Below are 25,499 nucleotides of genomic sequence, written 5' to 3'. Positions count from 1 at the left end.
GCTGAGCAGGGCAGCTGCATCATGGCACCTGGGGACCAGACGGAGAACGCGCTCCAGTGTGAGACAGCTCTCCCTTTGTATTAGTCTCTTGTCTCAGTGCTGTGGCCAATACCCACCAGGAAGCAAAGGAGGGAGGAAGGGCTTGTTCCGGACCTCCGTTCCAGGGCACAGTCATGTGACGGGGAACTCATGAGAATGAGCACTGGGGGCAGCTGGTCACCTTGTGTCCCCAGGCAGGAGGCAGAAAGCGTCAAATAGTTCTCTTGTTAATGGTTTAGTGTTCTTTCTCCTTCTGGGCTCCCGTGTTAGAAGACAGCACGGCTCAGGCTGAGGGAAGTCTCTGCTAGTTAATCTTCTCTCAAAACGCCCTCAGACACATGCGGAGGTACCTTTACTCATTTTCCAGGTTTTCCTCCATCCAGTCAAGTAGACTTTAATGCTGACCATCTCAATGAAGCAAATCACCAGAAGCATCCCTAATTATCATTGCTGGTTGTCATCCCAACTAAACATACGAAGAGCTGACCTATTTAGATGAGTGCACGCAGGCTCTCTGTACATTTATGTTCTTTCTCTTGCTTTCAGGAGCAACAGTAGGAGCAGCGTACAGCCTGGCACAGTTGAAAGATGCCTTGGATTTTCTGGTTTCGGAGCAACCAAAGGAGAAAACCAAGACCTACCACGCCCTCCTGAATCATCTGAGGACACTTGCAGGGCCCCAGATTAGGAATATGGCTGTACGTTCTCTATTGTTCTACAAACTAAGCCACAGTGTGTGTGTATGTGTGTGGTATGTGTGTGCCCCAAATGACAGGTATCACAAGTATGTGTGTGCCCCAAATGACAGGTATCACGTGTGTGTGTGTGTGTGTGTGTGTGTGTGTGTGTGTGTGTGTGTGGTGTGGTGTGGTGTATGTGCCCCAAATGACAGGTATCACAAATGTGTGTATATGTGTGTGTGTGTGGTTCGTGTGTGCCCCAAATGACAGGTGTCACAAGTGTGTGTGTGTGTGTGCCCCAAATGATAGGTATCGTGTATGTGTGTGTGTGTGTGTGTGTGTGTGTGTAAAGTGATATAACAAATCATGATATAGAGTCAGAAGAAGCACAAATTCTTGCCCCAGTTTTCCTAGGCAAGTCATTTGGACTCCTTAAACTGCAGTCCAAAAAACTGCAGAGTTTGGAAATTAAAGTCCAGCCAAATGGGACTGTGTCTAGGGTCCTGTCCAGCCATCTATGAAGCATGTCTTATCCCGCCTTCCCAGATGCTCTTCTGATTGCTTCTCCTCTTAGACCTTTGCTCTGATGTCCGTTTCTGACGTGTGACCCATGCATACACCCTCCGACCCCCAGCTGTCTAGAAGTCTCACTTACTGGGGTTTTTTCATTACTTAAGATTTCATGGTAATTGGCTCAAATCACTCCCCATTGCATGCATGAGCAAGACATCAGGACGAGGGGGCAGGGGTGGGGGTGGAGTGGGGGTGGGGTGGGAGGGCCAGCGATATAGATTTCTCATGACTGTCTCTGGCCTTCTGTTGATCCACAAAGCTCCTACATATTCTTAAATCTGTATTTTATGTCCATTTTCTGAAGGACTTTGCTCCTCTCAATGAACTTGTTCCCATCAGTCCCTTAAAGACCCCTTGTAGCTGGAGTTTTTTTTCCAAGTCCCACCAAGCCCCGGCAGTCCGACAGCCCACTTATAAAATAAGCACACAGACGCTTATAGTATTTAAACTGTTTGGCCTAATGGATCAGGCTTCTTGCTAGCTGTTCTTATATCTTAAATTAATCCATTTCTATAAATCTATACCTTGCCACATGGCTCCTGGCTTACCAGTATCTTACCTGTTGGTACTCATGGCGGTGGTTGGCAACATCTCCTGACTCAGCCTTCCTGTTCCCAGAATTCTCTTCTCTCCTTGTCCCACCTATACTTCCTGCCTGGCTACTGGCCAATCAGCATTTTATTTATACAGAGCGATATCCACAGCAGCCCCTGTTCAAGCCTCTCCTAAGCAGACTTTCAGGCCACAGAGAAGCACTGGGTTTCTCAGCAGCATGGCAGCCATCCTGAATATAAATGCACCATTCTCCAGGTCTGTTAATGGGGCTGCAGGCTCTCCACCTTCCCTATATGGGACTCTCTTCCTCTGGGTGTGTGTCACACCCACTTTTCCCCTAACCTGCTGGCATCACTCCCTAGACCTCCATCTGCTTCTCTTACTCGGCCTCATGAATGAGCGTGCATATATCCAGGAAGGCTTTGGACAGACACAAATTTGTGTTAGGACCGTTCCTCCAAGAAACTATTTCACTGCACGCAGGTGCTTTCTCGGCTGTGGTATTTAGGTGGGTCAAGAGTGAGAGTTGAGCACAACACGGTGTCTGGATTGTTTAACTGCCTCAAAACGCTCCCAGGTCTTTCTGCAGAGCAAAGGGGGAAATTAAAAACTTATACAATATCTCTGTGTACACGATTCCTTACTTGTCAAATAACTGAATGAAGCTTTTTTCCGATGCCCTCTTTTTATCAGACTTTAGGAGGGCACATGGTGAGCCGGCCTAACTTTTCTGACCTCAACCCCATTTTAGCAGCAGGAAATGCTACCATCAATGTGATATCTAAAGGTAAGAGGACAAGCTTTGGGAATTTGATTTTATACTGCCATTATTACATAGATCCTGCTGTAGATTATGAAATAGGGACTCAAGAACATCTTACTTGATGCCCCCTGAACCTCAGACATCTCCTCACACCTGAGGCAGAAGCTGTGGTTGCCTCTCTGTCTCCCAGCTGTTCTGTACTTAGAGACTGGATTAATGTTTCTGATGCTTTTCTTAAACATTTACCCATTTATAAGCAGCCCAAGTTATAACATCAAAGAAATTCAAGGAAAGGATCAGGGCTGGTGTAATAGTGTGGTGGGTTAGGTAGGCACTTGCTGCCAAACCTGGCCACCTGAGTTTGATCCCCGGGACCCACAAGGTCGAAGGAGAAAACCAGAGCTCTGTAGGCTGCCCTCTGACCTCCACGCGAGCGCCGTAGTACGTGCACATACAATTGATAAAGCAATAAGTGAAAAAGATAAAGAGGAAGAGATTTCTCGGCGGCTTTAAAGTTTATGACATATTTCTTTCCCTAGTTCTGAAAAGAAATCAGTTTTTATATGTGCTACCCATTACTTCTCTTTTTATTCACATATGAGCTTTGTGGAGAAAAAATAATCTAAACTTAAGGGAATAAAAGCAAGTTGATGCTATTCACAGTGCTACTTACTATTGTAAAAATATCTTCCCTTAAATTAAAATTGTAGTTTTAAGACTGTGATTCAAATGATGGTAAGCATCTCAGAAAAAGTGTATGTGCTTATGATTTTAATCAAAGAAAAGAAGATGGGCTGAAAAGGAAACTCAATAGAAAAATGCTTGCTGACGGAGGGGGGGGGGTGACTTCTTGTAATCCCAGAAGCTGGAGAGGGGAAGTAGATCCCTGGGCAGCCAGCCTCCCTAACTGTCACATTCAAGGCCAAGTGACAGACCCTGTTTCCAAAGAAGTCAAGGTAGACAGAACCGGAGCGACAGCATCCAAGGTTGACATCTGGCTGACACACTCGAGTACAAGCATACTCACACAGACATGTGCACCACACCCACATGAACACACTCAAAAAAAGAAACACACAAAAAAAGAACACACACACACACACACACACACACACACACACACACACACACGCCACTGTGCCAGTTTGGAAAAGTAATTTAATTTCCCTGGATCTTTCTTTTCTCATTTGTGAAATGTTATACATTGTAACAGGTTGTTTCCCTGATAACTTTAAAGATCTTTAAGTCCAGTGTTGGTGAGTGGGATGCAATAGGCTCTGAGACTTTCAGTTCATCTGGTTCAAACCGGTCATTCTGAAGCCTGGGCCCTAAAGTTTCCATGGCTTGCTTCAGGCAGCCCAGGCTCAGGGCTAGATCTCAGTCCCTGGACTCTGGCTCCCGGCCACACCAGTTCATTCCACCAGACATTACAGGTGCTTACTGGGTAGTCCCCTGTTTGAGAAATGTGTCTTAATCTGGATCATTCTCTCTAACAGAAGGAGAACGGCAGATTTCTTTAAACGGCGCTTTCCTTGAGGAGTTACCTGAGGCCAACTTGAAGCCAGAGGAGGTGGTGGTGTCTGTTTCCATCCCTTACACTACCCAGGTGAGCTTCCTGTACTCACAACCCGCCTACACACCTCCTCTTGCCTTGCGCATCCAAACGGAATGGGCCTCTCTGCGGCTGATGACTGCCTCTGAGAGAGCCTGGGGGCCACTCATGGTGAGGGATCGAGTCCCAGATGACCATTTCAGTTGCTTCTACAGAAGGGCCACATTATGACTTTTCGGGGATGTGTCTAAAGGGACACTGGCCTTGCAAAAAATGGAAGCTTCTGTATGAGTGGAAATCTTGGTTATAGATGAAAATGCATCTTAGCCAGGAGTATGGAAACTTATAGTCAGTATCAGCTATGGAAGTTTCTAATGAACTGAAATGTATTATGAAGTTATTAAATTAAAAATGTATTATGAAGTTATTTGCCAATCACCAATAGCTATGAACTAGGTAGTTTGCATGAAATCATTTATGTACTAAGTTCCTACCACTCTGTCACACAGTGCTGAGCCTGGAAGACAGTACAAGAGTTTCAGAGGTCTAGGGTTCCTTCCTTCAAGCTCCCTAAGCCTAGTGGGAAAGGCCTGAAATAGGAAACAAAACCCAGTCACCAAGGATGGGAAATGAATGGACCAAGAACCGGAGGAGCTCTGGGCTGGAAGTCGGTGTAAGGGAGCTGGGGTGGGGAGACGGGTACGCAATGATGGACGGAGGAATGGACGGATGGACACACGACAGGAAACAACAGCAGGTACCCCACGTGGCCTGTCGGAGGCTCCAGATCTGTGGGGAGGAGGGTACACTTCCAGGCAGGCGGACTAAGAAGGGGGTTGGCGAACCAGACCAGCCACAGCATCAGGGGGCCTGAGACTGAGAGCCTAGCACGGAGCAGCAGGGAGTGTGCCGCTGTTTTAGCAGATGGCCACCTTTGAATGCTTAAAGCAGGGTGATTTTGTATGAAAGAGGCGATCCAGCACAAAGACGCCATAGATGGCCTGTGAGAGGACAAAGAGTTGAAGGATCAGAGAGGAGACAGTTGAGTGTGGAGACGGTAGGAAGGGACAGGAGAGTCCCCACCGAACGGCATGGCACAGACGATTTATGTGTCCCCAATGCCTCTTCCAGAGCTTTCTGTACACACATGCTTTGTGCCAGCCAGACTCCCCGGGTATGATTGACTTTCCCTGCAGCCTCAAGACACCTCCCACATGCAGAGGTGTCCAGGCATCAGGGCTAGGGTTCCAAGTCGCTAGTGGGAGTCTACCTAGAGTGGCAGGTGTAGACCTGCATGCAGCTTTGGAGACTTTTTCCTTTAACAAAGGGATTGGATTCAAATGAAACTTCTTTAGAAAGCAAACAGAGACAGAAGCAAGTGACGCTGTGGCAGCTGATCTGAGGTATATCGTCTCCCTCTCTGGCCCTCGGCACACTCGGCAGCCTCAAACACAGTCTGATCCACCCCGATACCTTCTTAGAGCAAATAAGACCCAAACCCACGAGTCACTTCCTCGTGGCCTCGGGTGATGCCGTGAAAAGCTGAGAGCCTGGAGCTTAAGCAGAATCTGAACCCCAGGCCAGCAGCCACTTACTGTGACCTTGCACAAGTGACGAACGTGTGTCCTCAGAATTGGAAATGAGCAGAGCTGTTGAGGATTAGACATTGCTCTAAATGAAACACACAGGGCAATACGGGAACTACCATCAGTCACTGTCTGTGTGATCCACCATTTGCTGGATCTTTATCGCAAATACCCATCGAAAGGGCAGGGGACATGACTCGGTGGGTAGAGTGTCTGTGGTGGCAAGCATGAGAATCTAAGTTCAAGTCCCAACACCCACATTTTAAAAAAAATTGCAGATGTGATGGTATATGTCTGTGTCTGTGACCCCAGATCTGTGGGGTTGGACGGTGGCACACAGAGACAGGGCAGGTCCTGGAAGCTCACTGGGTAGATATCCTGGCTAACTGGTGAGCCCCAGGGTCAGTGAGAGATCCTGTCTCCAAAAAAGTAAGACGGAGAAAACTGAAGAAGACTTTTGATGTTGACCCCTGGCCCCGACCTTCACATACTTGTGCACATTAATACAAACACCTACACACACACACACACACACACACACACACACACACACACACACACACCACAAGTTATCAGAGTAGTTGCTGTGTGGCACGCACTAACCGTTCTGAGTGTTTTTTCTGTCTCTAGTGGCGCTTTGTGGCAGGACTCCGTCTGGCCCAGCGTCAGGAAAATGCCTTCGCCATTGTCAATGCTGGTATGAGTGTGGAGTTTGAAGAAGGTACAGACACAATCAAAGGTCTTCAGATGTTCTTCGGGAGCGTTGCCCCCACGGTGGTCTCTGCAAGGAAAACGTGCAAGCAGCTCATTGGGAGGTAAGTCGCAGCCCGCCTGGGACACCATGCACAGACCTGTCTGGGTGAATAGTTTTCTTTAAAGCTATACTTGTGAAAATCTTTCTAAGATTTTATAAGCATATATATTTTTATATAAATACGTTTTTTATAAATCTTTTTGAGATTTTATGAATATATATATTTTTCTATGAATACTTTATATTTTATAAAAATATTGATATAAATATTTTATATTTGTACAAAATAACATTTTATGTAAAGATAATATATGATATATATTCATCTGGACTATTTAAACTCTGAAGAAAATCTTAAGAAAACCACTCAAAAAGCCCTCCTTCAAAGTACATATTCTTCTATTATCACAGATTTTTGTACTATTATTGCAAAAATTACAGAGCTTGAGTAGATATTATTATTAAGTAATTAACAATAAGCAAACATCTCCAACACTGAATCCTGAAGACGAAAAAGTGTGTTTATCTACATCAAGAAGATGGAGCCTTGGAAAGGTCGAAGAGCCCTGTTCCTGGCACGCTCCTCAAGGCTAGCATCTAGGAAGGTTTTTTGTTGTTTCTGTTTTTAATTTCTTCCAATTAGTATTTTTGCAATCATTTTCACTTACCCATTTATGTTCATTCCCAGTAAGTGGGATTTAACATGATTTTCCTCAGACAGTGAATTAAACCCTCACTCCCAAGACAACCATGGAAACTGGCCACTTGTGAGATAGTCAGTCCTTCTCTGTGGTTCACAGTGTTTGTATGCCGGGCTCCAGCGCAGAGACATACAGCAGACTCCAGATTTCAGAAACCTGTGATTTTAGCAGGGTCGATTTTTTTTTTTAACCTAAACAAATCCATACTATCGGCTTATGAAGTTTAAAAAAAAGAACAAAGGAAGACTTGGAAAGAAACACCTGACAGCTATTAGATCTGATGCTGAAGGAAGTTTAAGGGACCTGGTGTGGAGGAGCATTCAGGAGGCAGGACAGGGGAATGGCACTCTGCAGTCAATCAGTCTTGGCTGCGAAAGATCCTGCCTCAAAATAGGAAAGAGGGGAGGGGAGGGGAGGGGAGGGGAGGGGAGGGGAGGGGAGGGGAGGGGAGGAAGCTAAGTGGCCTATCTTAAGGGCATTTTGTTTGGACTTAAAAGATAGCCAGAGTTGCACCCCATTTTTCCTTGCCCTAGTAGTTTGGTGTCTGCCTGCTAGCTGCAACACTGTGTTACTCTAACAAAACACCGGAGACTGAGTAATTTATAAAGAGAAGGGTTTTATTTTGGCTTCCAGGTTTCAAGCAGTGGTTCTCAACCTTCCTAATACTATGACCCTTTAATACAGTTCTTCACGTTGAGGTGATCCCCAACCATGGAATTATTTTCTTTGCTTCTTCATAACTGTAATTTTGCTGCTGTTATGAATCATAATGTCAATAGCTGTGTCCTCCGATGGCCTTCAGTGGCCCCTGTGAAAGGGCCGTTGGACTATCCGTGGGTCGTGACCCACAGGTTGAGAACCATTGGTCTGGCGACTGCCCTCCAAGAGCATGGCACTGGCAAGGTGCTCTTGCTGCTTCAGTCCCCAGTAGAAAGTGGAAGGGCCTTTGCAGAAGACAGAGGACCGACAGCTTTGCTCCCTGAGAGGCTGCGCTCCCAGCAACTGGTCCAGCCCTGGTGACATTATCCATGGAGAGCGCACAAACCTCAGGAACATCTTCAGCTCTTGGGTGAAACGTTCATCTTCTGTCCTCAGGCAATGGGACGACCAGATGCTGGGTGACGCCTGCCGGTGGGTTCTGGAGGAGATCCGCATCCCACCAGCGGCTGAGGGCGGCATGGTGGAGTACCGACGGACGCTCATCATCAGCTTGCTCTTCAAATTCTACCTCAAAGTGCGCCGATGGCTGAACAGAATGGTAAAGGGCTTCTCCGGCCCCAGGGCGCCTGGGTCTGTGCACAAGGAACATGCCCTGCTGCTGAGAACATGTCATGAGTGGGCCAGGGCTGGGGCCCTGCGGCTCCTCGGTCCTTCTCCCCTCAGTCCAGGTCTGAGAAGGGAGCAGCCATGCTATCGGGTTAAACGCTAAGGTGCCGTATGAGACTGACCAACAACGAGGAAAAGTCATCAGTAAGCAAACTGCATCTTTTCCTCTTTAAAAAAGATGTTCTCGTTGAAGTAAGAAAAATGATTTTTTAATACTTAACAGACCCAAAATGGGAAAATTACACGCAATACTATCACCCATATTCCATCTCTATAAATATTTTAGCATGCGTCCTTCTAAACCTTTCATTATGGGTGTGTGTGTGTGTGTGTGTGTGTGTGTATGTGTGTGTGTGTGTAACTGTTTAGGATAGTTTGGTTATTTCACTTTTTTCATTGTTATTAAATATTTTTTGACAATACCGTGATGTAACGGTTACTTGGCATGTCCATGGATGGACTTCGCATTACCCAATTCATGCTGTGTTTTTAGACGTATCTGCGAAGGTGGTTCGGCCGTAGAATTGTTCACCTGCCTTATTTATTATTACCCAGCTTACTTTAAAACAATGCACACAGTAGCTGCTTAGAATTTACCACACGCCTATGGGGTGTCCCTTTGATACGTGTCAGCAGACAGATGAGCACCTCCGTGTTTCTCTTATGACTGAGAGCTTTGCTCTGTTGGTTCAGCCAATCTTTTCTGTTAACATTTTGTATCCACAGCATCATCCTTGTATTCTATGACATAGCCTTATATATTCTCTTATGTATTGCTTAACTCATTCAGCATATAGATATCAGATACATAATATATCATCAGCTAAATCTTTTTCTTTCATATATTACATATCATTACACAACCCAGGGCCTCGAATATGTTGGTCAAGCACACCACCACTGAGCTAACGCCCAGCCATTATATTCTCTTACGTATTGCATCTGAATGCTATCATTATAGAAACAAAATTTCAAAAATAAGCCATAATATAATAAGCCTACCCTAACTACCATTAGCACTTTATGATATATACAATTATTTGCTTATATTTACATGAGTATTTTATAATTTTTGCAAAGTTGAAAACATACCGTGCATACATGTTTATAACCCATCTTTTTCACTTACATTCCCTAAACTGTTCTTTTGTATTCATGCTTTAAAATATTCTTCTTTATCACAGTGTCTTGGCAGGTGTGACACTTGTCAGTGTAGAAAAGGATTATCTTTTTTCTTTTACTGAAAGTAGAATTTTTATACAATAATTTCTGATTATATTCCCCTCCCTCTCCCTACTCCTTCCAATCCCTCCCCAACCCCCTCCTCATCTAGATCCACACTCTTTCTGTCTCCAGTTAGAAAACAAACAGGTAATTAGAATTGTATTAAAATAAAATACAATAAGTCAAAAACAAATCAGAATATGAGAAAAAAAAACCAAACAAGAAAAAGAGCCAATAAGGAAAAAGAAACACATATAGATGTGATGTGAAGACACATACGTTCCCACACCCAGGAATCCCATAAAAACCCCAAACTGGAAGCCATAATATATACACAAAGTGGGGGGCTCACAGACTCTGGACTGACAGCTGGGGAGCCTCCATGGGACCACACTAAGCCCTCTGAATGTGGGTGACAGTTGCATGGCTTGATGTGTTTGTGGGTCCCCTGGCAATGAGACCAGGACTTATCCCAGGTACACGAACTGGCTTTTTAGAGCCAGAGCCCATTCCCTGGGTGCAATGCCTCACTCAGCCGTGATGCAGGAGGGAGGGGCTTGTTCCTGCCTCAACTTGATATGCCAGCCTGTGTTGACTCCCCAAGGGAGGCCTTACTCTCTCTGAGGAGGGGATTGGGGTGGGATGAGGGGAGGTGGGTGGGAGTGAGAGAAGGGATGGGAGGGGAAACAAGGGTTGGTATGTAGAATGAAAAAAATTAAATAAAAAAGCTACAAAATACACACAAAAAAATCTGTAAGGTTTAAAAAATAACAGGTGTGGTGGCGCACACCTTTAAACCCAGCACTCAGGAGGCAGAGGCAGGTAGATCTTTGTGAGTTCAAGGCCAGCCTGGTCTACAGAGCAAGTTCCAGGACAGCCAGGGCTACACATAGAAACTCTGTCTCAGAAAAAAAAAAAATGCCCCAACATTTTGAAACAAAGAACCTCCGAAGATACCATTGACTTTGCTTTGTGTTGATCATCTACTGCTGGGCATGGGGCCTAACCTTGGAGTGTTTTGTTTCCCCAGTAAGACTCCTTTTGAAAGAACTAATTTTTCAGTGGGAAGTCAACTGTAGATGACTTCAGGGGTAGGAGTGGAGGCATGTGTCCACTTCTTTCAACTCTAAGACCCCGCCTGGTGTAGATCTGTGCAAGCCCTGTGCCTGCGGCCACAGTCTTTGTGGGTTCATATGTGTACCAGCCCTATGTGTCTAGAAGGCCTTGATTCCTTGATGCCCTTCACCCCAAACACTCACACACACACACACACACACACACACACACATACACATACATACACACATGCACACACACACACATACACACACACACACACACACACAGCTCTTCCACTCTTTCTGCCTCCTCTTCTGCAGAGTTCTCTGAGCTCTGAAGGGAGGGATTTGATGGAGACACCCCTTTTAGGACTGAGTATTCCAAGGTCTCTCACTCTCTGCATATTGTCTGGCTGTGGGTCTCTGTATTAGTTCCCATCTGCTGCAGGAGGAAGCCTCTCTGATGGCTGAGCAAGGCATGATTTATGAATGTAGCAGGGTTTCATCAGTAGTCATTCATTTTTATGTTCCTTTAGCAGAACAGCAGTATTTGGTTTTTCCCTAGGTCCCTGGCCTGTCTAGTCTCAGGTTCTTGGGTATGGGTTCCATCCCATGAGTGTGTCTTAATTCAAATCAAATATTGGTTGGTTACTCCCACGAGGTGTGTACCACTATTGAACCTGCATACCTTGCAGGCAGATCACTCTTGGAGATCGAAGGATGTGTAGGTAGGTTGGTGTTTACCTTCCTCTTTTGGGAACATGCCGAGTTCCTTCCAGTACTATGAATATTAGTCCATGGGGTGAAGGCTCTAGGTAGGCACCAGCTGGACTTCTCCATAGCCTTGGCAAAAGCCTGGGTTAGATGTAACCTAATCCTGGTGCTGGAAGCTTCATGTGGTGATGAGAGATGTCCAGTTGCGGCTCTGTAGTACAGTTTGAGGTTGGGGATGGTGATACTTCCAGCAATTCTTTTATCATTCAGGATTTTAGCTGTCCTGGGCTTTGTGTGTTTCCATATAAAGCTGAAAAAATTCTTCTTTCAAGTTCCGTGAAGAATTGCATTGGAGTTTTGATGGGGATTGCGTTGAATCTGTAAATTGCTCTTGGTAGGATGATCATTTTCCTATGTTAATCCTACTGATCCATGAGCATGGAAGATCTTTCCATCTTCAGATCTATTCTTGAATGTCTATCTTCAATGTCTTAAAGTTTTATCATACAGTTCTTTCACTGGCTTCATTAGAGTTACTCCCAAGATATTTTATATTTTTGAAGCGATTGAGAAAGGTGTTTCTCTGATTTATCTCTCAGTCTGTTTCTCATCTGTATATGTGAAGGCTACTGGTTTTTTGTGTGTTCATTTGTATCCTACCTACCTGTCTCTGCGCCCCCCCCCATTCCCCTGAGTGCTGGAACCGAGGAAAGGTAAAGCCTTCCTCTTACCCGGCCGACAATCAGACGCAGCAGTGAGTCAAGTCAAGCAAGAACTCGTTTACTGTTAGGCAGAAAGCCTCTTTTATAGCAGAAAATCTCAGATCCCTAGAAGGGAGTGGAAGGAACCAACCACTCATTTTAAAGGTCACCCTATACTCATTCCTTTGTCAACGAGCTGTTTATGCACTGACATCATCTCCTGATTTTTGTATCTAATCTCAGCGTAAACAACTTGGGCTAACTTCCTCTCGGCACGGTCTTTGTAGCCCGTGTAGGCCCCACAATTTTCCTCAGTTTGGGTTTTCTCTATTGATTCTATTTCCACTTGCAAGTCTTGAGCTGATTTTGTTTGTTTTTGGGTTTGGTTTTCATTTCATCCCACTCTTAATGGTTCCAGAGATTTCTTTAAGGGGTTTAATCATTTCCTCTTTAAGGACCTCTAACATATTTCTAAAGACTAATTTGAAGTCCATGTCTTGTGTTCGGCTATATTGCAGTTCTTAGAGTCTACTGTGGTGGGGTTGCTGGGCTCTAGTGAAGACACTGTCCTGGCTGTTACTGATTGTGTTTTTATGCTGGTGTCTAGACATCTGGGTTTGGAAAGATTGTGATTCTAGGTGCTGATTTCTGGATTGTTTTTGTTGGGTGGGTATTTTGTTCCTTGGTTTCTGTTGCCCTCTCTGTTTCTTAGGGGAGTGTGGTGGCTGTGTGTTGTCTGGTAGGAAATTATTCTGGGATCTTGCCAGGGGTGGCCACTGGGCATTCTAGTTAAATGTGTTTCTAGGTATTGGGGGCTGACACTCAGGCATGGAGATGGGCTAAAAGGGGGTGGCTAAGGGGGTCTATAGTGGGGATTAAAGCAAGGTGTGCCACCAGGATATGCTAAGTCCCCTGGGAATGGAGGCAGAGAGGGAGGAGAGGCCATAACAGAAGGCCTGCCACAGAACTGGGGATGAGGCTGGGGGACTAGGCCTGGAGGGAAGGAGGAGAGCGAATATCCAAAGATCACCTGCTCCCCTGGGGTATCTGTGGCCTATGCCTGTGGGAGGTGGAGGCTGCTTCCATGGATAGCATCCCTGAACTGTCTTTCCAGCATCCAGAAATATACTCCTACAAAATCATTTCTCATAATTGCAGAATTTCGTATCCAAATTTACCATGATGTACCTATTGTCACATATTTAGTTTAATTCTGTTTTCTTTGCTATCATCGAGACATACTTCCTTCAGTCACTCAAAAGGAGACTTTGTGAATGCTTAACAAAGCTAGCCTTTCCTTCTCTGTGTGCCTGAATGGACACAGTAGTTCCTCTACTTGCTCAGGGAACTTGAAGTTCTGGGCCCTCTTAGCCGAGCTAAGATCTTAAGCATCAGATTGGAAAATTCTATTATTTATTTGTTTGTGTGTGTGTGTGTGTGTGTGTGTGTGTGTGTGTGTGTGTGTAGGTCAGAGGACAGCTTTTGGTAGTGTCTTTCTATCTTGTAGGATCCAGGGATCAAACTCAGATTATCAGGTTTAATGGCGAACACCCTTACCTGCTGAACCGCCTCATGAGCCTAGCTCCTTCTGTCTCTTCACTTGTTTCTCAAGTCAGGAGCTCAGGTTGTAAAAGTAAATGCCAAGTGATGTTTTTCAGGATCCCCAGAAGTTTCCTGACATCCCAGAAAAGTTCGTGAGTGCTCTAGATGACTTCCCCATAGAAACACCCAAAGGAATCCAGATGTTCCAGGTGGGTAAGGGCTTTGGTTTTTTTTTTTAATCTATGCATTTGGACAAGACATGCATTATATACATGTGCCTCTCTTTTGAATAACTTCATTATGAGTAAATACATAGTCTTTAAAAGCCAGCCAATGTCACATGTGGTCAAACGTATACAATTTGCACAGTTTCCTCAGGGCTGCTCGAGGAATTAGTCTGAATCTTCCTTCTCTACTTTTTTCAGGCTTGTTACCTAAAATTTATCCTTCACTTTTTAGATCTCTGACCTTCCTTTAAATTCTTACTCAACATTAAATGCCGTTCCAAGCCCTTCCTTGCTTTACTACAATTGCCCCAAATCTCCCAGGAACTTGGCTATTTTCATTACCCTTTATTGGGTGTGCAAATTATGTTTTATTGCAAGCTGAAGCAGAACATATTAGTTTGATGTGTATTTGTGTGTGTTCTAATTCCTTAGTTAGATTGAAGAATCCTGAGGACATGAATGATGTCTTCTTTGCCAAAGGGTATCACAACCAGAATGTATCCCTTACCATATACTCGAGACATATTTACTAACCTCCATTTGCTGACTTGGGTATCCAGTCACCTATAGTTAGTTATTCTGGATTGTAAGTAAGCCAAGCACAGCAGACCCAATGGTCAGGTCTGGTGTCCAATATCTTACCTTGTTTCCTGACAGTGTGTGGATCCCAACCAACCCCAGCAAGACCCAGTTGGACACCCAGTCATGCACCAGTCGGCCATTAAACACACCACAGGGGAAGCTATATTTGTTGATGACATGCCTCCCGTTGACCAAGAACTCTTCCTTGCCGTAGTCACCAGTACCAGGGCCCATGCAAAGATCACGTAAGGAAACGCACAGTGATGCCATCTGCTACTGAAATGCGCCCACCATTTCACATTCAAATTGAGAACTTATTACATATTTAAGTCAACTTAGGATAATCATCTTTTCTGGGTGAGAATTGGCCATTTTTAAAGCATGGTTATAAGTGAACCTATGGCCTAAAGTTAGAACACTTTAAAAACCAATATTTTCCAGCATAGACTGTTACTCCATGATTTAGTTGTGATACTCATCCCAGATTTCCCTGTCTGAGGAATCATTTGTACTGGACTGTGAGCTTTCCTCTGCAACCGTATTGTCCTCTTCATGTTTCTCCTCCCAGATCACTGGATGTGTCAGAAGCCAGGGCATGTCCAGGTGTGGTTGACGTGATTACAGCCGAGGATGTGCCGGGAGATAATAACCACAGTGGAGAGATTTTCTTTGCACAGATTGAGGTGTGTGATCTGTGTGTGGGTTGTTAACTGACACCCTGCTCCAATGTCAAAATCAGTGGTTGTGGCTACAACATCCGCACCTTCATTCGCTGGAACCTGGGGTGACCTCAGTCACTCTCGCACTCCCTCTGGGATGACTCACCTTGAGATTCTGACAAAAAGCCTTACGTCCTCTCTCAAGGAAGGTTTCTAACTGTCGGGAAAGTCACCTAAGCAATGGGAAGCATAAGACATTAAAAGGAAGAAGAATGGCAGGGTGACTGGGTCGCTCTGTGTGCTGTGGGAACAATGAGCGGCGTGGGCAGAGACGGCAGAGGGCGAATCATTAAACTCAAGTGACTAAGTTCTGCGCATGCGCAACTTTGATCCGTCCCGTTCAAGCCACTGTTTGAAACTGATTTTCATGAATAGAAAATGGTCTTCCTAAGCCAGGTGTGGTGGTGCACGCCTTTCATTCCAGCGCTCAGGAGGCAGAGATAGGTGGATCCCTGAGTTCAAGGCCAGCCAGATAAACCTTGACTCAAAAAAGAAAAAGAAAAGAAAAGGAGAGAGAGAGAGAGAGAGAGAGAGAGAGAGAGAGAGAGAGAGAGAGAGAGAGGGAGACAAGGAAGGAAGGAAGGAAGGAAGGAAGGAAGGAAGGAAGGAAGGAAGGAAGGAAGGAAGGAAGGAAGGAAAGAAAATGGTCTTCCTTATATGAGAGCAGTAATTCCTTTTGGAAAACTATGTTTTATTTTTTGCCTTTGTTTTGAGACAGGATGTCATATATCCTAGGCTGGCCTTGAACTCATTATGTAGCCATAATGTGCTCCACGTATCTGGTTTATGTGGTGCTGAAGAGCTAGCCCAGGGCTCCATGCACACTAGGCAAGCACTGTACCCACTGAGCCACACCCCCACCTCCTGAGTCTGTTCTAACCAACGACACGTGACTTTTCTGCAGGTCATTTGCGTGGGTCAGATCGTCTGCGCTGTGGCTGCAGACACCTACGACCACGCAAAAGAAGCAGCTAAACATGTGAGGATTGCTTATGATGACATAGAGCCAGCAATTATCACAATAGAGGTAGGACTCTGCCCATCCCCAGGAGCAACCAGGGAGGCACACTCTGAACAGAGTTCAACCAGAGGGTCATGGGATAAAATAATTTATGCTTCAAGTATACTTTCGCCGGCGTGACCCATAGGTTTAGAGTAGTCTTCGGTAATCTATCTGTGTCAGGGCGTCCTGTCTGAAACCCTCTTCTCAGCAGCACTTCGGCAGGGATCCGCAAAAATGAAGCACCCTGTACCCACTTCTCCCGTGCCCTCTAAACCAACACCAGAAAAATGACCTCCTATCCACGGACAGTAAGTGGGACACTCTAGAGTGCTGTGGGATTCAGGAAAGTCATAGCACTCACCAGCTCCCAGGCACTCTGCCTCTGCCCACTCCCTGATCACGCACAAGCATTGAAGAGAGGCCCCTTGAGTTCAGAATGCAAGTTGACTAAACTTCTCGCTCCCCAGTGGGAAACTTTTAGTTACCCATGCCTGACTTTCTAAATTTCTAACTTATTGAGAAATTTAAACGTGGGAATCCAAGGCGATGTTGAGAAGAGCGCCTGTGATGGGGAATGAGTCCAGTAGATGTTAGCCGCCATATTGGTTTTGCCATTATCAATGAAGACAAGGATATGTTATATTTTATTTCATATCATTGGTATCTGTGAAAGTGCTAACCCCATAGCAGATGCTCAGTAATGTGTGTCAGATGCTGGAGGCATGGAAAGGGAGATGGACAGGTGGAGGCATGAATAGGGTGCAGCCTTGAACATCCTTGGGTCAGCCACTGGTCTTGCTAACAATTGTCAAGTTCATCTTTACCTATTAATTATGCTTTAACTGTCCCTTAAGCTCTTTCCTCTCTTTTCATTCTCTCTTTCCAGCCCCATCCTCAGTCACAGTATTTCCTCGTAAAGAACCCACATCCCAGCCAACCTGGCCTCTTTCTCACTTTGGCCCCTCACTTGTGAAGCACCATTGACTTAAAATGATTCAAGACCCAATTCAAGCCATCAGTTCCAGGCCATTCCAGAACATTCCAGGCTTTATCTGCCCTCTTCTTGACCCCTCTTGACTCCACCATATCCTCTCCTTGCCCCAGAACTAACACCTTAGTGACAGTCACCACCTCAGACAGTCAGTCAGTGATCTGGAAGTGGGGCCATGTTTACATACCCTTGTACTACCCTCAGCTCTTCTCGGGAGCCATTAACAACACATCGCCAAAGCCCACAAACACATCTAAATCAGTTTCTGCTAGCTCAGCTCCATGCCAGGCTCCAATTGTCTTAGTGTGTAAAGATCTGACAGAGCAGAAGGTGGGATTCAGATAGGGACAAATAACCAATTAGAATTTAAAAATACATATATTGGTTTGATTTTCCACTGCAGCAAGCCCTAGAACACAACTCTTTTCTTTCTCCTGAGAGAAAAATTGAACAAGGAAATGTAGACTCTGCCTTCAAGCATGTGGATCAAATCATTGAAGGTACGTATTGCCATCAGTAGCCAGAAAGAGGAGGCAGCTTTTGAAGCCAGATGCTCGTCTGTCTTGAGAAAAACTGAAACTCTCCATCATAAGGTGCTTGTTAAACAGAACTTAGAACGACAAAATGTTCCTAACTCGATGAATTTTGGATGTGTACAAAGCTGCGTGAATACTACACGCATCAAATATGCAATACTTCCAGTGCCCAGAAACCACACACACACACACACACACACACACACACACACACACACACACAATAACAACTAAATAAAATATTTAAAATATGCTATGCTAGTACAGGGATTATTTTTAACTGAAGGCAACTGAGAAAAAAATAGACACAGAAGAAAGTTACGTTTTCTCTGACTATCTAAAAGAAGGCCATAAGGTTCCCTCTGCCCAGGGGTCCTCTCTCCTCTCTTGTACCAGGAAGGGCAGAATGCAAGACAACTCTAGACTCTGAGCATCACAGACGCGAAGCCCTGGGCGGAGTCCGCACAGCCTCCCAACCTCACTAAGATAAACCATCTCTGCCGTTAGTTTCGCCCATATATTTTTCTCCCCGTATTTTACCACTCCTAAACGCTCAGAACTCTTTCCGTGTATTTATAGACTTCTCCAAACATCTGTTTCCACTCATTAAAATGGCAAATAAACCTCCCGGCCTGACCACCTCCTGAGGTTTTCATTTCTATGAGTGCCCCATTCTCACCCCGTATGTGCGCAGGAATAAAACTCCTGTGGGAGAAAAAGTCAACAAAATGTATGTTTAAATTTAGGTTAGATTCAGCATGTGCTGGAAGTGAACTCGGGGAAGAAAGCTTTTTTTTTAAAAACAAGAAAGAGAATTTTGAATTGATTTTTTAGTTAGCATTTAAAATAATGGATTTTTTTTTTTTTTTTTTTTTTTTTTTTGGTTTTTTGAGACAGGGTTTCTCTGTGTAGCTTTGCGCCTTTCCTGGAACTCGCTTTGGAGACCAGGCTGGCCTTGAACTCACAGAGATCCGCCTGCCACTGCCTCCCGAGTGCTGGGATTAAAGGCGTGCGCTACCACCGCCCGGCAAAATAATGGATTTTATTACAATATTTCATCCCCTTGTCTCACTGTACTTTGCTTATGCTCTTATTCAGCACCACCCACGATTCTCACATCCATCCTTCCCTCCTCTCTGCCTTCCTCCCTCCCCACAAATAGTTCCCTTTCTGGTGTGCATGTGTGTGTGTGTGTGTATGTGTGTGTGTGTGTGTGTGTGTGTGTGTGTGTGTGTGTGGTGTTGTTGTTAAATCTGAATTCTGCATATGAGAGATCACATGCTGTATTTTCTATTACTTCAGAGGGACATTGCAGGACTCACCCTCCACGGACCTGATAGACAATTTTAAATGATCTTTGACTTGTGACAGTGTAGTTGACTTATTTTAGCACAGAGGTCCCTCAGTTAGTTATAAAGTAAGAACACTGTGTTCTAATATTCACACTGAGGACAGATACCTCTCCTAATGTGGTGCACAGCATGATAAAATATGCTGAACCTAGCTCAGGCATATGGCATTATCTCACCTGTTAATGTCCCCTAACTCAGGCATATGGCATTATCTCACCATGTCACCTAACTTAGGCATATGCCATTATCTCACCAGTTAATGTCACCTAACTCAGGCATATGGCATTATCTCACCTGTTAATGTCCCCTAACTCAGGTGGACACTCTTATTATTGTTATTGCCGTGTTGGCCTACTTATTTTTACATCTGAGAACATTGGATTAACAACTTGGACAAACGCACCTACCAGGTTGATGGCTGAGCCTGGATATGTAGCCAGACTGTTCTCAAGTTCAGTACACAGCAGGTCTGACCTCCTCACTAAACAGATGGAAACCAAGGCCTAGCGAGGCAAAGTGAATAACCCAGGGCCACCCAACCAGCCGGGCACAGGCAGCGTTCCCAAAGGTCTTTCAACCAAATGGTATGAAGCCCAGCTCCACAAGCTAGTACAAATCACTCTTTTGTTTTCCTTCTTCATTTCATTTATGTGCATGTGTTTTACCTACATGTATGTCTAAGCACCACGTGTGTGCCTGTTGCTCAAGAAGACCAGAAGAGGAAATAAGATCCCTTAGGACTGGATTTAGAGAGGGCTGTGAGCCACGATGTGAGTGCTGGGAATCGAACCAGGGTCCTTTGGGAGGACAGCCAGCATCCTAACCACTGAACGGTCTCTCCAGTCTCCTAACGCAAACCACTGCCGACAAACAAGACACCCAAGGAGCTCGCACACTGAAACCTGTGTCTAGACACTGTGCTGTGTGTTTGCCTTTCAGGTGAGGTCCACGTGGAAGGCCAGGAACACTTTTACATGGAAACGCAGTCCATCCTGGCTCTCCCACAAACGGAAGACAAAGAGATGGTGTTACACGTGGGGACACAGTTTCCGACCCATGTGCAGGTAACAGGGGCGCTCCAGAGACCCTGTGATAAGGGCCCTCCACCCTGTCCTTAAACTCCCTGCATCCTGGACACTGGCTGAAGTCTAGCATAATAAAGATGGGGCAGACGCCTTTAAAAGTAACCAGGACATCTTGTGACATGCCAAGGTATAAGACAAGACCCATCTTTCCTCGTAGAACAATCAACAGGGTGAAAAATCCCAGGGAAGTCAAGCCTAGGGGGTCGTACTGTACCTTCCCTGTGTGGTCCATTTGTATCTCTGTCCTATGTGAATGTCTCCATGGATCGTGGTTCAGATTGTGAGTAAAGCAGTTGCATTCTCAAGACCTTTTCAGCTGCCTCGATAAGCAGCAGCTAAACTCTAGTCCTGTTGATAGTAGTTGAGACCCAAGCAATGGATATACCAGGGGAATAAAGAAAACCCTCCGGTGTCCTCTTCTCAAAACGGAGTCCTTGACCCCGGAATGGTGCTGAGCACAAGGGTCTACTTTAAAATTTCCATCAAAGAAAAGAATCATGACAAGTGTTGCTGGGGCACAAAGCTGAGGATTCTCTGGTAGAGTACAGAGGAGCTGGCATCCCAGTGTCCTGAAGAGGTGGCTCTGTGGGAGAAGGAAGCTAGCAGCTTCCATTCAAGGCAAAAGGGAAAGAAAGCTAATGTCATTGCCTCTGACATCACAGTTTCAAGCTTTGAAGCAGACAGAGGCAGCTTTACTCTCAAGCAGCTGGGTGAGCTCTTGACGGTTTCTAGGTATCAATATCCCTTCTTGTAAGTTGAAAATTGTAAATTGGGGTGATCAAGGTCACCTCTGATGTTCCTGGTGGGAGCTCAGAGGCCACAAAGGCCAAGATCACCAATGTCATCTATCACCAATACCAGTCAGTTCCACAGCAGCAGGCATGCCCTAGGCATCAGGCACCCACAGGCTGCCATAGTCCAGGCAGCAACAAAACCATTCCAGGAGACAATCCGAGTGTATAGTGTCCAAAGAAAATATGTAAATGACTAGTAAGCATAAGATGTCCATCAGCAGCAGCCATCGGGGAAACCAAGTCAAAACCACTAGGATGGCTATGATTCAAAAAAAAAGAAAGAAGCCGGGCAGCAGTGGTGGCGCACACCTTTAATCCCAGCACTTGGGAGGCAGAGCCAGGTGGATCTCTGTGAGTTCAAAGCCCGCCTGGGCTACAGAGTGGGTTCCAGAAAAGGCGCAAAGCTACACAGAGACACGGAGAAACTCTGTCTCGAAAAACCAAAAAAAAAAAAAAAAAGAAAAGAAAAAAGAAAGATGACAAGTGTTTGTAAGAATTCAGAGAAATTGGAACCTCCATAAATTGTCAATGGACATGGGAAAAAATAGCATATTTGTGTAGGCGAGGTTTTTCTGTGTCCTGGCAGCCTCTCCCAAATAACCACACGGAGAAATTATTAATTACAAATGCTCGGCAAATAGCTTAGGCTTGTTTTTAGCTAACTCTAATCAATTAAATTAACCCATTTCTGTTCATCTATGTGCTGCCTGAGGCTCTTTTACCTCATGTATGTACTTCCCATCCTGCTCACTCTGAGTCTCATGGTGTTTCCTCTTGACTCCTCAGACTCTGCCCTTCTTCCTCCCAGCATTCTCTCCATCCCGAAAATCCTGCCTAGCCACTGGCCAATCAGCTTTTTATTAACAATGAGAGTAATACATATTTACAGTGTACAAAGATTGTTCCACGGCACATTTGCCTTGGAACACAGTTCGGCAGTCTCTTGACAAAGAAAAATAATAATATTCCATACAGTGAATATTATTCAGCCATAAAAAGCAAGGTATATTCATGCATACTACAGGTAGAGAGCACTTGAAAGCATTACGCTAAGTGAAAGAAACCAGTCACAAAGTCTACGTATCGTATAGCTCTGCTGTGCGACAAGTCTGCAGTCAGGACACAGACTCCAGGCTGCCGAGGACTGAGAAGTTAATGGGAAACAAGAAATTGTTGCCTGATGGATCACAGCTTTTTGGGGATGCTGAAATTTCTAAACTAGACTATGGTGGTTGCACAACTGTATCAATGGAGGTGTTGGTTGGACTAGTGCATCAGAACAGCACACAGGCAAGAAGGTAAACCATGGAATGCCACTTACGTGGCTTGGGGCCTTTCTCTTGCAGGAATATGTGTCTGCAGCATTGAAGGTTCCAAGGAGCAGAATTGCCTGCCACATGAAAAGAACTGGAGGAGCGTTTGGGGGCAAAGTGACCAAGCCCGCTCTACTGGGAGCTGTCGCCGCTGTGGCCGCCAACAAGTAAGGGGTCCTGGGACCGCTGTGATGTCAGCAGTCTGAGTTGCATGAGTCCTTCCAACCCCACACCCCACCCCTCCCGTCTCAGCCTGCATCTCAGCTCAAGTGGGTTGGAAGGTCAGAACCCCGGCCTTCCAACAGCTTGTCCTGAAGCCAGCTGCGTGCTGCTGCCAGTCAGTGTCCCTTAGCCTTAGCTAAGTGTCCCTTAGCTCTGGTGAGAGAGCAGATGCTGGTGCAGGCCTGCCTGGGAAACCTGTAACTACCAACGCTGACTAAGATAGCACCCACCCAGGCTAACTCACAGGCTACTGGTACCAAGGGAGGATCCGTGAGAATCTTAGCTCCTTTGTACTCCCCAGCTGGAGAAAAGGATGCCTCAAGTGAACACAGCAGCTTGGCAGGACCTGGAAACCAGAGTCCCGAGTGGACACTTTACAGGAGGGGTCTGTACACAGGGAAACGGACATCTACAGAGTGTCACGCCCCGCTTTTCAGCCCCAGCAATCCCCTCACAGCGATATGTTAATGCCCCTGTTACTGTCTGAAAGTGAAATTCAGAGCAAAATCTTTTATGCGTGTAACTGCAAAATGATGATGGAACTCATTTACATAACATGAAAAGGAGCCAGGCCATTTAATCCCAGAACTCAAGAGGCAGAGACAGATCTCTGAGTTTTTCCAGGCCAGCCAGGGCTACATAATAAAATCCTGTCTCAAGAAATAAAAAGGAAACTGGACTTGGTGGCACACGCCTTTAATTCCAGCACTCGGGAGGCAGAGCCAGGTGGATCTCTGTGAGTTCGAGGCCAGCCTGGTCTACAAAGCAAGTTCCAGGACAGCCAGGGCTACACAGAGAAACTCTGTCTCGAACCACCCTGCCCAAAAAAAAAAAAAGGAAGTAAGGAAATGGGAATAATTTGTAACCAAATATTGTATCATCATGATATGTAAATATTCAGTTGACTAAACCAGAATAATTATTTTAATTTCAATGCCCTGACTACTTCCAAAATGTCATCTGAGGCATGTTACTATCCATTAAAACCACTGACCTAGGCCGGGCGGTGGTGGCACACGCCTTTAATCCCAGCACTCGGCAGGCAGAGCCAGGCGGATCTCTGTGAGTTCGAGGCCAGCCTGGGCTACCAAGTGAGTTCCAGGAAAGGTGCAAAGCTACACAGAGAAACCCTGTCTCGAAAAACCAAAAAAAAAAAAAAAACCACTGACCTAATTACTTCAAGACTCCCCCCATCTTATGCTTCTACAGCTTTATGGAGAATGCAGCTTTTTAACTGAGTCACTTCCCGCAGGACTGGCCGCCCAATCCGCTTCATCCTAGAGCGTAGTAATGACATGCTGATAACTGCTGGCCGCCACCCACTCCTGGGAAAATACAAAGTGAGTGAGATCCGGAAGGTCAGCAAACTGCCAATCAACCCGCATTAACAACCGTGTCTGGATGCCACACCTCTTCAAAGGGATGTTTGAGTGCTGTGTACAACTAGGCAGACCCTCCTGGGTCCTGTTAAGATGATGTTTCCCTGGTGGTGGTCATAGCCAATCCTGAGCATAGCCTAAGCATGGGTTGATAAATATGACCAGGTGTGTTTGCACCACACAGTTTGGCTGCAGGGAAGGCTGCTGACAAAGCCCTCTTCCTCGTTATCACTTTGCAGATCGGGTTCATGAATAACGGGGAGATCAAGGCTGCTGACGTGGAGTATTACGTCAATGGAGGATGCACTCCTGATGAGTCTGAGATGGTAAATACGCCTTCAGGAGAGCCCGTGGTCCTTACTGTGTCTGCACAAATACTTGTCTTACAGCTGACCAATTGTTAAAGATAAAATTCAAATCAGTGACTTGAAATCTTGACGACAGATGAAAAGTTATAATTTTGTTTTAATTCAGGTGATAGAGTTTATTGTGCTGAAATCTGAAAACGCCTATTGTATCCCAAATTTCCGGTGCCGGGGCAGGGCTTGCAAAACCAATTTGCCGTCGAACACAGCCTTCCGAGGATTCGGCTTCCCTCAAGCGACGGTGGTAGTGGAAGCCTACGTAACTGCGGTGGCATCTAAATGTAACCTACTCCCTGAAGAGGTGAGCAGTGGAACCTGCTAGCGAAACACTGGCGATACCACGTGGGCTGTATCTTGGGCTCCTACAATATCTATGTACAGTTTCAAGAAAATAAAACGCATTGTCCATTATCAGTTAACATTGTGGTAAGTCAACCACAAACCTGTAGCTTCAAGCAATGATGCTATTGCTTATGATTCTGTGGGTCGCTTGGGGGCTCTTCTGGTCTGGGCCAGCTCATTGGAATCTCTACGGTTCAAGATGACTTTATTGACATTTCTGATGGGCACTTGACCAGCTTATTATGACTCACCTGAGAAGTGTGCTCCCCAGTCTCTCATCCTTCAGTCAGCTAGCTCAGATTCATTCTCATGGGGGAGAAGGGTATCACAGAGTTCCAAAGAGCAGCAGGTAAGTAGTGTGCCCTAAGCCACAGACACTTTTCAAGTCTGTCTACATCACTATGTATGGTCCCATCATGAAAAGCAAGTCACGAAGGTCAGTCCAGAGTCCGTGTGAAACTATTCCAGACAGAAATTGGGTAGGATGGTTGCAGCCTTTGGTGCAACATCTTGTCACAGTTTAAGACTTTGAAGAGAGATGGAGACGTAACTCACTGGACAAGCACTTGCCTGGCTGGCATGTGCAGGACTCTCAAGAGGTAAAGTGGGAGTAATTGGGAGTAATTACGAATTTGAATCAGGAGAATTTCACCTTGCCAGCAAATTGATAGTAAGTAATAATCCTACTGTTTCTCGGGGTTATTGTGAAGTTCACTGAAATGCTTACTCTAGAACCTGGAACACATGAAGTGTTCATTAGAAGTTTCTATTGGGGTTTTTTGTTGTTGTCATTTTTAACATATACATTTGCATATTTATAC

At 45.4% G+C, this 25,499-nt stretch overlaps 1 protein-coding gene across 2 annotated transcripts in view; it reads left to right on the top strand.

Moving 5' to 3' along the window:
• LOC131923133 (aldehyde oxidase 4) overlaps positions 1 to 25,499 on the top strand; it is a 67,646-nt gene that overhangs the window by 27,207 nt on the left and 14,940 nt on the right. Inside the window, exons 12-27 of one of the 2 annotated variants that reach the window (XM_059278049.1) lie at positions 586 to 737; positions 2,541 to 2,634; positions 4,107 to 4,216; positions 6,379 to 6,563; positions 8,299 to 8,461; positions 12,745 to 12,759; positions 13,885 to 13,977; positions 14,653 to 14,822; positions 15,146 to 15,260; positions 16,201 to 16,323; positions 17,694 to 17,790; positions 20,118 to 20,242; positions 22,404 to 22,537; positions 23,845 to 23,932; positions 24,211 to 24,297; positions 24,446 to 24,637. In XM_059278049.1, the coding sequence (XP_059134032.1) occupies positions 586 to 737; positions 2,541 to 2,634; positions 4,107 to 4,216; positions 6,379 to 6,563; positions 8,299 to 8,461; positions 12,745 to 12,759; positions 13,885 to 13,977; positions 14,653 to 14,822; positions 15,146 to 15,260; positions 16,201 to 16,323; positions 17,694 to 17,790; positions 20,118 to 20,242; positions 22,404 to 22,537; positions 23,845 to 23,932; positions 24,211 to 24,297; positions 24,446 to 24,637 (1,943 nt within the window). The remainder of the gene's footprint in view (positions 1 to 585; positions 738 to 2,540; positions 2,635 to 4,106; positions 4,217 to 6,378; positions 6,564 to 8,298; positions 8,462 to 12,744; positions 12,760 to 13,884; positions 13,978 to 14,652; positions 14,823 to 15,145; positions 15,261 to 16,200; positions 16,324 to 17,693; positions 17,791 to 20,117; positions 20,243 to 22,403; positions 22,538 to 23,844; positions 23,933 to 24,210; positions 24,298 to 24,445; positions 24,638 to 25,499) is intronic. The other variant, XM_059278048.1, reaches the window with a different exon arrangement.

This window comes from Peromyscus eremicus, chromosome 13 (assembly GCF_949786415.1).
Source record: "Peromyscus eremicus chromosome 13, PerEre_H2_v1, whole genome shotgun sequence".
NCBI classification, from domain to species: Eukaryota; Metazoa; Chordata; class Mammalia; order Rodentia; family Cricetidae; genus Peromyscus; species Peromyscus eremicus.
Note: the sequence above shows the minus strand (reverse complement) of the source record. Positions and strands in the feature narration are given on the sequence as shown.